Raw genomic sequence first — 15,847 nt, 5'->3', positions numbered from 1 at the left:
TCATTTGATTCTGCATTTCTATTAACCTATCTGAGTATATAGTTGCTGTTATGTTTTCTTTTAATATTCTGAGTTTCATAGAAAGTTTACTTTTGTGTAACTGTGATTATTAAATAAATTAGAAATCTCATATAAAATTTAAAAATTCATTTCTCCTAGTGAAGGATTGATAGTGACAGAATTTAAAGAGCTATTTTGTTTTCATTTTATATACAAAAAGAATATGGCATTTAATGGTATGAAATCTATTTTATGATTAGTTCATTGAACATGAGCTTATAAATTTAGAGAAATATACATCCTCAATTTATATATTTATCTCCTATAAAATAGTAGAGGGGTCTGGTGGAAATCATCAAAAGGTTGCTATAGATAACATGAATGAGAAATCACTTCTCTATTTAGAACTCCTTTCCCTGTAAAGCGAACTATTTAAAATAATTTTGAAAGAAAACTCCTCAGTAAGAAGCTGTTAATGATTTAAATTGACTTTTAAAAAGTTTATCTTTCCTGAAAAGCTATCCCAATATGTTTTTCTGCATTCATTAGTTATATTATTTAATGGCTATGTTTGGGTCTCTTGAATTCTTTTATGGGTTTTTAAAATCAATTGTAGAAATAGAGCCTGAAGGACATACCATGTCTTTGGCCATTCAAGCAGTAACAACAGAATACCATAGACTGGTGGCTTATAAACAACAGAAATTTATTTTTCACTGTGTTGGAAGCTGGGAATTCCAGGATCTAGGTGCTGGCAGATTGGTGTCTGTGAGAACTCACTTCATGGTTCATAAACTGGCTGTCTTCTTGCTGTGTCTGTATATGGCAGAATGGGCAAGGGAGCCCTTTGGAGTCTCTTTTATGAAGGCATTAATCCCATTCATGAGGACTCCACCCTCATGACCTAATCACCTCTCAGAGGCCCCACCTCCAGATACCTTCCAATGGGAAGTAAGTTTCAACATAAGAATTTGGGGGCGGGGGACGCAAACATTTAGCCTATAGCACATTGCTTAGCAGTAATAGATCCGGAAAAAAAGGAGGCTTTAATTAATGCTGACCTCCTATGAGACTGTATTTTTCACCTAACAAAAAAGTTCCCTTAAAAAAAAAAAAAAGCTGTTAATTATGGAAAACTTTAAATATATGCTAGGTAAACAAAAGAGTATAATGAATGCCCAGTACCCCTCACCCAGCTTAATCAACATGTTGAATTTTAGTTTCATCTGTACTTCTGCCCATTCTTCAACCACTACTCATTTATCGTTATTACCTTTACAGTTTTTTGGAATTTGGTAATATTTATATATACCAAAAAACCGAAATCTTAACTTTATAATTTCCACAAATGGGGATATTCATGTAAACAGTATCCCTTCATGATGTAGATAGAACATTTCCATCACACCAGAAAATTTCTACATGCACCTTTGCAGTCGAATGCCACTACCATCTACCCACGATCACCCCCACGAAAGAGCAAATTGATATATTGGACATCATCAAAGTTTCAAAAGATAATATTAAGAGGATGAAAAGACCAGCAAACAACTGGGATAACATATTTGCAAACACATACCTAATAAAGGAATTATCTAAAGGATATAATTCAGACTCTTAAAAGTCAGAATCAAGATTGCTAACCTCTGTTCTAGACCTGTACTTACTGGGCATCAGAGCAGAGGTGTTGACTAGGCAATTGGGTATATGAGTCTAGTATACAGGGGAGAAGTCAAAGTAGGCGATACAAATTTGGGAGTCATCAGCATACAGGTGCTATTTTCTTTTTAAATTTATTTTTGAGAGAGCGAGGGGGACAGTAGATCCAAAGTGGGCTCTGCACTGACAGCAGAGAGCAGAGTGCAAGCAGGGGAGGGGGAGAGAGAGAGAGAGGGAGACCAGAATGGAATCTGAAGCAGGTGGCACACTCCGGGCTGTCAGTATAGCGCCTGATGTGGGGCTCAAACCTATGAACCACAAGATCATGATCTTAGCTGAAGTCAGGTGCCCAAATGACTGAGCCACACAAGTGCCCCTACAGGTGCTATTTTAAAGTCATGAGATTGAATGAGATTAAAATATGGGAGGACAGGACGATGAGAAGAAACCAAAACAGGATTCATGGGTGGCCAATGCAGTATGAAGAAAAACCAGGAGTATATGTTGGAAAAACAAAAGAATTGTTCAAACTGTGTTGAATGCTAGGTCAAATCACATGAGACCTGAGGCTGTCCATTGTATTTATTTAGCAGTATAGATACTGTTACTAATCATGGCAAGACACCTGGTGGAATGATGAGAATAAAAACACATATAGTGTCATTTCAAGAGAATGCAGGAAAATTAGAGATGAATGTAGACAACCGAAGGAATTTTGTGTGAGCAGAAAAATTAAGCAGTTGTTAGAAGGGTCAAGATAAGGTTCCTAGGAGTTCCAGATAAGGGGTTTTGTTTTGTTTTTATGGGAGTAGGGGAACTTACCAGTATATAGATGTTTACATGCTGATTGGAATGATCCAATAAGAGAGAAAATTGATGAAGACAAGAGAGTTGCTGGAATGATGTCTTTGAATGGGTTAGGGCAGAAAAGGGATCAGTAATGCAGATTATGTGTAAGTGATTATGATTATTTTTTTGCATATCTTCCTCTGCTCTTTCTTAATTACTCTTAGATATTCTAAGTAAATGATCTATTGAATTGGAAAAATTTCCTAAAGTATAAAGCATAATCCATTTGTTCTAAGTTGTCTTGAAGAATTCATTGTTCCAAGGGACTGTATCACTTAATGAGGATCAAAAATTAAGGTAGCCAAAATTTCTTGAAAAGATTTTTAGGGCAGCCAAATTCAAATAGCTAACAGAAACAAAATGACTAATACAACTATTACATACTTTTATAATTTAATGTTAATGTAAAAGTCTTGATGTATCTAGGCCTTTCTTATATTTTATAGTCATCAAAAAAAAAAAAAGTTTCCTGTGTGTGTTTAAGCAAAAAAAAATTGCAAACTTCAGAATCTTTTGCTTTCTAATGGTACCAAATAATCAATTCAGAAGAACCTGGCTAACCTTTGGTGGACTTAGTAAAAAAAAAAAAAAAAAAAAAAATGTGAATTTTATAAAAATAAAATTAGTATGTGATCCAGTAATTCCACTACTGGGTATTGATCCAAAAAATATGAAAACACTAATGCAAAAAGATATACACCCTTATGTTTATTGCAGCATTATTTATAGTAGCCAAATTATGGAAGCAGCCCAAGTGCCCATTGATAGATAAATGGATAAAGAAGAAGTGGTGTGTGTGTGTAGGTGTGTGTGTGTACATACACACACAATGAAATATTACTCAACCATAAGAAAAATGAAATCTTAAAAAAAAGAATGAAATCTTGCCATTTGCAACAACATGAATGGATCTAGAGAGTATAATGCTAATCGAAGTAAGTCAGAAAAAGACAAATACCATATGATTTCACTCATATGGAATTTAAGAAACAAAACAAATGAACAAAGAAAAAAAGAAGCAGACTCAACTATAGAGAACAAACTGATGGTTACCAAGGGAAGGTGGGTAGGGGATAGGTGAATACTCTTGATGAGTACTGAGTAATGTATAGAATTATGGAATAATTATATTGTAAACTAATATAACACTGTATGTTAACCATACTGGAATTAAAATTAAAAAAGTAATCTTTATTTCTTAAAAAACAAAACAGAAAGAAACAGGGAATTTTACATTTTTATAGTAGTTGAAAGTATGCCCTCTTGTGGATCCTTCAGTAATTTCACATAAAAGCATTTTCTTTTATATTTCATATTTAATTAATCATGTATTGTCAGATATCTATGGTCAGAAGTTGAGACCCACATCTGAATGTTATAGTTCTTTAAGACCTAAACCTCATTTAGAAAGAAAAAATCTCCAGTGTGATTTTTTTTTTTTTTTAATTTCTAATACCTTTGTATAGTATACTAAGTAGTCTCATGGTGTAAGGTACAGTTTCAACCTCAATGAGGGGCTTAAGATGGGCTGTTTCTTCTGCAGTGGACAGGAAGTGAGAAATAAAATTTTTGGTGTGGGAATGGGACTAGTAACCCAAGTAATTTATAGTAGCACTTGGAAATTTCCTCCATGGCCTCTCTATTAAAAAAAAAAAGAAAGAAAGAAAGAAAGAAAAGAAGAAGAAGCAATAAAAATTAAATATTAATTCCAGGACTCAGGAAAGTTTTTTCCTAATGCAGCTTGTATTTTTGCATATTTGTTAAGATTAGACATTGTCGGGGCACCTGGGTGGTTCAGTCAGTTAAGTGTCCGACTTTAGCTCACGTCATGATCTTGTGGTTGGTGCGTTCAAGCTCCATGTCAGACTCTGTGCTGTCAGCTCAGAGCCTGGGGCCTGCGTCGGATTCTGTGTCTTCCTCTCTCCTCCCTTCCCCCACTCACACTCTGTCTCTCTCTCTCAAAAATAAATATTTTTAAAAAATTAAAGAAGATTAGACATTGTATAAGTACTCAGCAGGCCTCTGTAAGTCAGTTTAATAATCAGCTGGGACCTTTTAAAGTAATACAAGCTTTTGTTAAAGTTGGTTTATATAAAAATGCATGTGAAATAAATTGATATGAACAATGAAGAAAACTGATTATCGAAATATATAGTTTTACTAATCGTTTTACTTCTGAATGAATGTATACATACTCTTTAAAATGAGACATCAGGGGCACCTGGGTGGCTCAGTCGGTTGAGCGTCTGGCTTCGGCTCAGGTCATGATCTCACAGTTTGTGAGTTTGAGCCCCACGTCAGGCTCTGTGCTGACAGCTCAGAGCCTGGAGCCTGCTTCGGATTCTGTGTCTCCCTCTCTCTCTGTTCCTCCCCTACTCATGCTCTGTCTCTCTCTCTCCTTCAAAAATAAATACCTCCCCCCCAAAAAAAAAAGATTTTAAAAAATAAAATAAAATGAGACACCATACATTTCAACCTGATTTGTGACTTCTTTCTCTTTATAATAGTACTCAATAATGTAACTGTATTCCTCTATTGTATATTATATATATTATGATATGGCTGCACTATTGGAACACACACAAGAATAACACACATTTATTGGTTTCCAGCATGGTGGCTGCAGAGAGCTCAGGCTTCCAGAAGCAAAGCATATGTACAAAGAGAGCATTAGAGCTTTGCCTTTTTTTTTTTTTTTTTGCTTTTATTTTGCATTTCTGTTATTTAATAGAAATAACTTAGAACTATAGAAAAACAAATGTTTTAACAAAGTGAAAATTTTCACAGTGTGGCTGATTGGGAACTGTTTTTGAGCTAGGATTTAAGGAACATCTTTTGGAAGTATCTTAAATAGAATGTGAAACTCTTGTTCTTGGATACATTTTAGGCAGTTTGAAGGGATCTGAAGGGAGCTTGACTAAAGTGGAAGGATTCTGTTTGAGGGGCACCGCTCTTAAGGGGGCCACTGTTACCTGCTTAAATTAGTAAGTAGTACAACGTATGTGTATTTATTCACTTCCTTACCTGGCTGTTTAGGATTTTTATTCCATTTGTTTCCCAAAAGAATTTGAGGCAACTTATACTATTAAATGTAATATAAACTGAGATAATAAAAATATACTAGTTTTAAGCCCCCTTTGTCTCCCCACCCAAAAATAATATATTATTACCAAAGAAGAACGGTGTTAATTAGCTAAATATTCCACATGTAGGAAATCTTAATTCATTCAAAATAATGTTATAATTATGCAAGATGACAACATAAGTATAAAGAATACTGAGCTATAAATCCAATGTATTCTAGACTTGATTCGGTTAGTTACTAACTATGAGACCTTGAACACACATTTAGCTTCAATTTCCTTACCGTTTATTGGTTTCCCTTTCTGCCATGGCAGTGTAGATGTTTCCTGGTTTTATGTCCTTTGGATATACATGAGAATATAAGATTTGGTTAGAAACATCTGAGTTCAAATCCCAGCTTTGCTGTGTGCTATGTAAAGCATTTAGGCTCTGAGCCTTCGGTTTTGCAATTGTGAAATAATCTTCACAACCCTCTGACTTTGGTAACAGTTAAGGAAAGGTGTATGTTAACGTCTCACACATAAGAAGTGTTAAAAAAACAAACAGCAAAAAAAAAAAAAACCTTCCCCCACAATGTTACCTTGTCTTGCCTATTTCCTATTATTATAATTTAACTGTTACCAATCCTCTGTGCATCATTTTCATATCTATAGCTGTAATTCCAACTGCTTTTGTCAGTTCTGGAATTTCCAACTTTAGATTATCTCCAACTGGATGTTACGTTGGCACTTGAATCTCTGAGTACATTTGAAATCAGAACACGTCATGTTACATGTCATTGCAGTATTCAACAACTTTCTGCCTCCATTCTCTTTCTGCCACTCCATCTTCCTTATTGTTTACATTAATCTTACTGAAACTTTTTCGCTTACAACAAGGATATGAAAAATAAAAAAGGTCACCACTTCATACAAACTCCTTTGCAGGGTCCAATTCACCTTTCTAGCCTTGTGCTCTGGCAAAAGTGTCTGTGAATGCATCCTGCATATTCTGTTAGTCTTAGCATCTACCACAGCACTTTCATACCATTGATTCGTAACATAGGTTTCATAGGTAATAATTTAAATATTTAAATTATTTAAATATGTATTTACGTATACATATAGCAGCAACTATTAGAAAATTCATTTTGGAGCACCTGGGTGGCTCAGTTGGTTAAGTGTCCAACTCTTGATTTTGGCTCAGGTCATGATCTCATGGTTTGTGGGTTCGAGCCCCAAACTGGTCTCTGTGCTGACAACACACGGAGCCTGCTTAGGATTCTTTCTCCTGCTCTCTGCCCCCCTCCTCAAATAAATAAATAAACATTTTTTTAAAAGATTCATTTTAGTATTTTCCATTTTTGTACATGTTTATATCATTGTTTTTCTAAGTCAAAAAGTAATGTTCTAGTAGTTTTAAGAAGTGCTCAAGTAATATAGATATAAATACTACAAAAATGGGAATTCCCCCAAATCCCAGAATACATACATCCGACCCCCTAACCATTGTTAATGGTTTAAATTAAAATATAATCTTAAAGAATGTTTTTCATGCCTAGACTGTCATTTGTATAAAAATGTGTTTTAAATAAAAATAGACTTGAACTGTGTACACATTGGCATTATTTTCAGTTAGCAATATATCTTGAATATCTTTTCATGAATTTTAAGAATCTTTGCCTTTGTTTTTAAATAAATTTGATGCAGATTGTGGAAGGATTAAAATATGGAGTTCTCAAAGTAAAATTAGTTCAGATTTTAATTCAGTGATTCTTTCTGTGTCCTCTCCCTAGATGATTTCCCCTTTACAGCATGCCTGTGGCCAAACTCAAATTTTGAGGGGTAGAGACTGTTTCCATCTTGTTAACCACTGAACTTTGTTTGCCTAGCATGGTGTTTGACACCATGTTACAAAATAAACATTATTGGGTGCATCATAATGAAGGACTAATAAATACTATCAAAAGGTAGGGAGAGCTTGGATTCAGACCCAGGCAGGCTGTTCTCTTTATTCCTGGGCTAGATACTGTGACTGTTTCTTTCCTCACATCTGTATTGACTGTACAACATGATTTTTAATTGTTGTAATCTTTTGTGGATGTAATGCAATTATTGTATCTCACTCATGTTAAACTAATAATATTGCTGTACATTTTAGTTGTTATGTAAAATGTCCATGTACCAGACAGCCTGAGTTTGATTTCTCCTGTATGACCTTAGGCAAATTATGTATCCTCTGTGTATTATCACTTTCCTCATTAAATAAAACTGTAATATGAGTACTTCAGTGTCATATAAGGATTAAATAAGAGTACCTTTAAGGGATGCCTGGGTGGCGCAGTCAGTTAAGCGTCTCACTTTTGATATCAGCTCAGGTCATGATCTTGTGGTTTGTGAGATGGAGCCCCGCATCAGGCTATGGGTGGGAGTGAGGCTCTCCTCTCTCTCTCTCTCAAAATAAATAAATTAAAAAAAAAAAAAAAAAAGAGTACACTTAAAGTATTTTTTATTGGGTACTAGGTGCTCAGTAAATGTCATTTCTAACAGTTTTTTACTACTAAAAAATTGAAGTTATTGAGACAAGATTGTACACATTTCTTGGCTTTAGCGTACACACTGGCTGCCCAGGAAAATTCATCTACCATCAGCTTATGAGAGGAACTTTTATTCCAAATACATCCCAATTTGAGTTATTATAACTTCTACCAATAATGTTTTATTTGCATTTCTTTTGTTTGTGTGAAGAAACCATAAATTTTAAAGTGAAATTAAATTAAGTGAACAAAGAACCAGAGCCTTTAAAAAATCTTGTCAAGGGACACCTGGGTAGCTCAGTTGGTTAAGTGTCTGACTCTTGATTTTGGCTCAGGTCATGATCTCATGGTTGTGAGATGAAGCCCTGTGTCCAGCTCTGTGATAAGCATGGAGCTTGCTTGAGATTCTCCTCTCCCTGTCTTTCTCTGTCCCTCTCCAGCTTACACTCTCTCAAAATAAATAAACATTTTTTAAAAATCTCGTCGCGGTGCCTGGGTGGCTTCTGACTTCAGCTTAGGTCATGATCTCATGGTTCATGGGTTCGAGCCCTGTGTCAGGCTCTGTGCTGACAGCTCAGAGCCTGGAGCCTGCTTCAGATTCTGTGTCTTCCTCTCCCTGTCCCTTCCTTGCTCATGCTCTGTCTCTCTCTCTTTCTCAAAAATAAATAAACATTAAAAAAAAAAAAGTTTTAAATCTTGTCAAGAGTGCTTGCTTCGGCAGCATATACTCTAAAATCTTGTCAAGATTTTCACGTCAGATTCATTATAATGGATTGAAATGAGAATTTGCCATAGTATCTTCCAGTAATTAAGAATTATTGTAATTAAACCAGGCCATTCTAAAATAAGCCATAAATGCGTTCTGTGTGTGTGTGTGTGTGTGTGTGTGTGTGTGTGTGTGTGTGTGTTTGATTTAGTTCTTAGTATTACAACAGTTAAGTTTTTCCCCTACTTTTCTTTGCCAGTATTTGTTTTGGCTACCTTACCATTTAAGTAATTATAGGTGGGCCTGCCTAGGACTAGTAAACATATATGTGATACTATGGTGAAATATATACTGGAATTTCAAATAATAACTTACTATATATCTTTTGGAAGTAAAGATTATGTATATTATTGAAAAGACCCCTTTTCCCTAATTCATCTGTGTTTCTCCTCTGTTCTCCCCCCAAAATTTTTTTTTTTCAGTTAGCACTAACACTGCTAACTTTTTGGGTCACTTATTATATGCCGGGTAGTATGTCAAGTTGCATTATTTTTTGCATTCTCATCACCACTTAGGAGGTGGGCTTCTTCGTCCACTCTTCCAATTCTTTTAGGTAGCACTTTTGAAACTGCTTTGCTTTAGTGACCCACAGACATTTTACCTGGAGTCACAAAGCAGTATGCAGTGTAAACTTGTGTTTCTATTCCTTCCATCCCTCTCAGTGTTGATCTCAACCCACTAATTCTATTTTATAATCTAATTGGTCACCATTCACAGATTTTAATTGAGTAAAGTACTGCCTTAAGTGACAGTTTTAAAGCACTCATTATAATCTTTCCCATTTGGTTACCATTTCATTCCAAACACATTGTTCCCCAGAGATAATGACTTTCAGCTTCAGTTTCAGCAGTTTCATGAAAGATAGTATACTTTCACATAGCCAGGTAGACCAAACATTGCCCAATCCAGAGCCAGAAATGCCATGTTAATTAGTTAGAGTTCTGCATATTGATTTCTAGAATTTTAGGAATGTTCTTTCTTGATGGACTCTGGTCACTTTCCAGCATAGGCAGCATTATTTCCGCAAATTACTCATATTCATCAACATCTGTGACTTTAGCTAAAATTTAAGTCCATTTCTAACAAAATCTTTGCTGTTCTTCAAAAGCTTGGCTTCCAATGAAACCAGCATAGTTCAGCAGTGAGGTATAAATAATATTTGTCAGTAGTCACGTACTCAGTCTGTACACTAAAGCACTTTAAACCAAACAAGCATTGTTGCTCTTTTCTTTCCCCATTTACTCCCAGTTTTCAGTTGACATCAGAGTATTAACATGCCTTATTATGTCACTAAGAAGAAAAGCACAATCTTGTGGTTAGGTTTATTAATCTCCTAATTCATATGTGAGAACTAATTAAATCATTTTTAGACTAAAAAACTCCAGCTGGAATTGGGTCTACTTTTACATGTTACGTGGGATTTAGGCAAGCGGAATAAAGTTGGTTAGCCCACGATATAACTCTCTAGCTTGTTGTTCTTTATTGGTTCCTGTCCTCTGAATTAAATAATATGGACACTTGTTACTTAATCTGTTGGAGTATGGCAATTTACATTTACAACGATGAGTCGTATAAGAATAACAAGATATTTTTGTGCTGTTTTATACATAATTTGCATGCAATTATTTTTTCCCATTAATTATTAAGCATAAACTAACTTTTTTATTAGCCCAAACTTAGAAAAAAAAAATCCGTCATGTTTCATGTTTTGGTGACTTCTGTCAGGTTTCAATTTTTTTTTCTTTTTTTACTACTTGATACAACTTCGTAGTACTTGATGCTAAATTTGCAGTATTTCCTTAAATTTCTTTAGTGTTGTTAAAGAATCAAATTAATAACTTCAAAGAGTAAAGTCCATATTGTAGCAAGAGAACAAATGTAAGATAGCCAGTAGTCTTTCCTATACTATTTCCTGTGCTATATCCTTTCAGTGGATTCTACTAGCAAATTTTATGTCAGTCATTCAGCAAAGGGGAGTGTTTTTTCCTTGGCTGGCTACTAGAAAAGAGTGTACATATAAAGGACATAACTGTAAGGGAGGAAAAATAATTACCAAAAAGACAAGACAGTTGTTACTTATAAAGGGGAAAAAAATCACCCAAAAGACAAGGTAGTTGTTACCTGTGGTAGGAACTAGGGTGCTAACTTTCTAGATGGTGGTTCTTTGGATGCTTGCTTTATAACTCTGTTAAACCATACATATATGTTTTATGAATTTCTGTCAACATATATCTATAATTGTGTTTGTGGAAAAAGAAAATTTGTAACTTTAACTGCCTGTATACTTCTACTTTTAAAAAAATACTTGGAAAGATACATTAAGATACATGAGGGGAGAGAGAGAGAGAGAGAGAGAGAAGTTATTAGTGTTATTTCATTGTTTTGAAGTTTACAACTCAAAAAACTTAGAGGTTCTCTTAACAGTGACTGACAAGCAAATACAACATTTCAAAAAAAGAAACATTTAAAGCGAAAATTACAATTCAACTTTCTATTTTAGCACTGTGTCTTAGTTGATATGGAGTAGACTTCTATTTACTGATGAGTTTATGAAGTTATTTAATAAAGGCATATCTTTGACTAATGTGCATATTATTAAAATGTATTATGTACTTCAGAAAAAGGTTCTTACACAAGTACGCTATTAAAGATAAAGATTCCAAGAGCCACAAGATCAAATAAGATGAGAAAAATTGGGGGACACTGAACAGAATTAGAAAACATGTCAGGAATTTAACAGAATGTCTGTACACACAGACACAGAATTGCATCATAAAAACTGAGTCAACAAAGTCATTGTAGAGAAATGTTAAAATGTTAACGTATTTCTCTGTCCTTTATGGGTTGTGCGTTAATTAGTGATTGGTTGGTATTAAGAAGCATGTAGTGATATTTGGGAAAGCAAGGTAAGTACATTAACATAAAGTAATTCTATAAGGATGAAACAAGGCAAGTTTCCAAAAGTTACAAAGGAATGTATAATTATTTACAAAAGTATGTTAGGCTATAAGTGTTATAAGTGAAAGTTAGATTAAGGTAAAGCTTTTAGCTGAATTTGTCTGCGGTTTCATGAGGTAGTGGGAACTTGTCCTAGATCTTGAGGAATTACAGGATTTGGATTAAAGCACAGATGGGCTACCTAGGTAGAGAGATATAGAAGGAAATAAATAAAAATGCAAAAACACAAGGTGAATTCAAGATAATCTGATCAGCTTGTTTGAAGAGGATGGTTTATGTAGAAGAGTAATGAGAAGCCTAATTAGAAGGGCAAGTTACCAGCTAGATTTTAATGTGCTTATGATATAGAAAAGAATTACAGTACTTGTCAAAATTGAGTATCCCAGGTTAGTAATACAGTCTACTGGTTACACAGACTCTTGAGCCAGATTGCTTGGGTTCTAATCTTTCCTCCACAAGTTACTTTAAACTCCCTGTAAATAAATTTCCTCATCAGTAAAATATAGAAAATAATAGTACCTACCTTACATTGTTGTTGTGAGAACTAAATTAGTTAATATATGCAAAGCACTTTGCAGGGCCTGATGTATGGTAAGTATAAATGAATGATAGGTATTATTGTTGTATAGGTTGACAAACAAGGAAAGCAGAAAATCTTATTTTTTATAGGCATTTCCCTAATAGAATTATATATGACATATTTTTACAAATAATTGTCTGTTTTCTGTTGCAGTGTTTGGGAAATGGGAAGTAATGACAGCTGGCACCTGAACTAAGTACTTTTATAGGCAACACCATTCCAGAACTTCAGGATGAATGGGGATATGCCCCATGTCCCCATCACTACTCTCGCGGGGATTGCTAGTCTCACAGACCGTAAGTTTGGTCAATTTATCTAATCTGTGTTCTCTTCTGTATTAACAATGATTTTTTAAGAGACTGTAGAAAAAATTATTTGCAGTTGTCATAAATAAATTATTTGAGATTAAAAATTTTAATGACATATCATTATTTCCTTTGGTTTATTGGCATGCATGTGAAAGTAACAAAATTAGAGTGGTCAGCTAGTAGATAAGACCTTAATTTCTGTTTCATCCTAATGACCAATTAAGAAATGGTGGCCTTTATTTAAAGGTCTTAACACGATAAAGGAATCAATACAAAAGTAAGGACCAAAGAAGATGAGACAAAGCATTAAAAAAAAATCAAAACTGAAGAAGCATGGATTTGCATATAGGAACAAATATAGACTTTAAAAAAAACATTTCTAGAAATGGTAATGGAAACTGCCCTTCAGAGAAGAAAGATTGATAGCCTGACTTAATCTAATTTCTTAGTGATGTTCATTTTGGATGTCATTTTCAGTAATCTTTTGGAGTTTGTCATAGATATTAGCAGCCCATTTTATTCTGAACATTTAAGTTCAAAGAATTTCATCATTCTTTTGAGATTTACTTACTGTAACACAGTTTTTAGGGACTCATTCTTGTGGTAGCTAGCTCTAACTCTAATTCTTAGTCCCTGGGTAATGGTGCAAAAAGCTACCTACAGTGTCAGTCCACGTGTCATCCTACTTGAATAAATAAAGGGAAAAAGAGGTAGGAGAGAGAAGGGTAGAAGGTGAGGACATTGCATTATGCAGGCTTTGGGGCTTTAAAATAAAGGAGCTATGAGAAAATAACTTCAAGAAGTGTTTGGTTTTTGTGGTTGGCCCCAGCTCATTTCTAGTTGAGGGGTAGTTTTAATAACTGTCAAGGTTTCCACACTTATTTCCCCATCAGTGTTGTCCTTGTTTATTTAAATTAAAGTTAGTTAACATACAGTGTGGTCTTGCCTTCAGGAGTAGAACCCATTGATTCATATCTTATGTACAACACCCAGTGCTCATCCTGAAAAGTGCCCTCCTTAATGCCCATCACCCATTTAACCAGTCCCCCCACCTACCTCCCCTTCACCAACCCTCAGTTTGTTCTCTGTATTGAAGAGTTTCTTAAGCGTTTTTATCTGTGTTCAGCAGTCCTTTAATACTGTTTTTCTGTTGTTGATTTCCACTGGTTTTATTGGGAGAAAAATAGTTAAAGGCTGATAGCTTTGAGGTTAGGAAAGTAACATGGCTAGTTTATGAAGTCTGAAATAAGAAAGTAGCTGGTGGGGTTAGGATAACTCAGGTAAGAAAACTTGTGAAACTGTCTTTAGTTTTTGTTTTCACTTTATTGTAAGACATAAACAATATTATACATAGGAGTGCCAAATCAGATATACTACCAGGGATTTATTTTTGTTTGTCCTCCCTATTCTCTCAAATGTACCTTATATTTTAAAAGCTTGCCCAGTAAATCCTATTTATTAAGTAATAATTTGTTTCCTGTGATTTTACTAATAAAAAAAACAAAACCTGTTTTTAGCCATTGGGGCTGTGAGCCTGATAATTACATTGTATAAGTGATTAGAAAATAAGCCCAAAACAAAGATACTTTAGTTAACTTTCTTAACTTTTACTTTAAACAAATAAACAAATTTCCATTATGTGAAGAAACTGTAAATAACTGAATTTAAACTACTGTAAAAACATATCCTTTTTTTGCTGTTACACTAGAATGAAGAGAGAACTATTTATTTAGAAATTTATAATTGATAGCATAACTCCTTAGATATTTGGCTTCTTCCAGAATCCTTATTCTATGAATGTTCTTTTGCCAAAGTGAGCTATTTATTTTTTATATATACTCAAGCGTTTTAAAAACCTGTTACTTGAAGAGTTGGGTATTATTACTTGGTTTATTTATGTGAGATTACTAGTGATTCTGATAAATCTTAGAAGCAAAAATAAATGCGATTAATTAATGTATTCTCAATTCTTAGAAGTTACTTTTTAACGCTACTTGTTTTGGCTACTTTATTCATTTATTAAGTGAATAAAAATTTTAAGATCTGAAAAAATCATGTGTATAAAGGAGTTGAGTTTTATTCTTAGTAATAAAATCTGTTATTGCCCAAGTGATGTTTTGGGGTTTTGTAGACTTGATTGGGGTTTTTGGGGGGAGAGGCAGAATGCCTTTTAATAATTTGTCACATTGATACTTACAACTTGTTTTTAATCCCAGAATATTTGTAAGCAGATACTGTAAAGAGACTTCTTACACTCAGTTTCTAACAATCTGATTTTATTCCAAATAGTCCTGAACCAGCTGCCTCTTCCATCCCCCTTACCTGCTACAACTACAAAGAGCCTTCTCTTTAATGCACGAATAGCAGAAGAGGTGAACTGCCTTTTGGCCTGTAGGGATGATAATTTGGTTTCACAGCTTGTCCATAGCCTCAACCAGGTATCAACAGATCACATGTAAGTATAATTTAAAAGTGAAAAGTTTTGGTCTTACTAAGAGAGTCCGTATTCCTGGTTTTACTCTTTATTTCAGAAAATTTATATACATAGTTTAATTTTAAAATACATGAATATCCAGGGGAGCCTTATGATAAGATTTAAACAGACCCATGTAGTTCTGTGAAGGTCTTTTCAACTTTTTTGGAATAATCTTGGTTCATCAAGATGGGTCTCTGCCGGGAGGTCTAAAGTTGCTCAAGAAGCTATCTCCCCCTTGATATTGCTAAAGTGGTTAGAATTCCCAAGCACTAGGGACTATACTGGTAGCTTTATTTGGAATAGGCTCACATGCTTTCCCTGGGAAGTTAACTAAAACTCAAGGACTGACTCCATGCATAGCTACTACAAAACTAAGAGTAATTTTTCCCAGAATTTATCATACCATCATAAGTGTATGTTTTCACACAATACACTTTTTTAAATAATATAAACTTAAATTACATAGCTTGTTTATAAAATCTTTGCATATGAGTATACTTTAAAATTTTTTACTATAAAACTTGTACATACTTATAATTATAACATCTTAATACAAAAATTTATAAAAAGTTAAATCTCTTGGGGCATCAGCCTGGCTCAGTATGTAGAGCATGTGACTCTTGATCTTGGGATTATAAATTTGAGCCCCACA

The 15,847-nt window shown here is 34.3% G+C and overlaps 1 protein-coding gene across 4 annotated transcripts in view; it reads left to right on the top strand.

Annotated features, from left to right (window-relative positions):
- NIPBL (NIPBL cohesin loading factor) overlaps window positions 1-15,847 on the top strand; it is a 199,135-nt gene that overhangs the window by 70,195 nt on the left and 113,093 nt on the right. For all 4 annotated transcript variants that reach the window (XM_042996370.1, XM_042996367.1, XM_042996384.1 and 1 more), the window contains exons 2-3: window positions 12,565-12,707; window positions 15,009-15,174. In XM_042996370.1, the coding sequence (XP_042852304.1) occupies window positions 12,644-12,707; window positions 15,009-15,174 (230 nt within the window). In that variant the 5' untranslated portion in view covers window positions 12,565-12,643. The remainder of the gene's footprint in view (window positions 1-12,564; window positions 12,708-15,008; window positions 15,175-15,847) is intronic.

This window comes from Panthera tigris, chromosome A1 (assembly GCF_018350195.1).
Source record: "Panthera tigris isolate Pti1 chromosome A1, P.tigris_Pti1_mat1.1, whole genome shotgun sequence".
Taxonomy (NCBI): Eukaryota; Metazoa; Chordata; class Mammalia; order Carnivora; family Felidae; genus Panthera; species Panthera tigris.
This window is presented reverse-complemented; position numbering and strand designations above follow the sequence as displayed.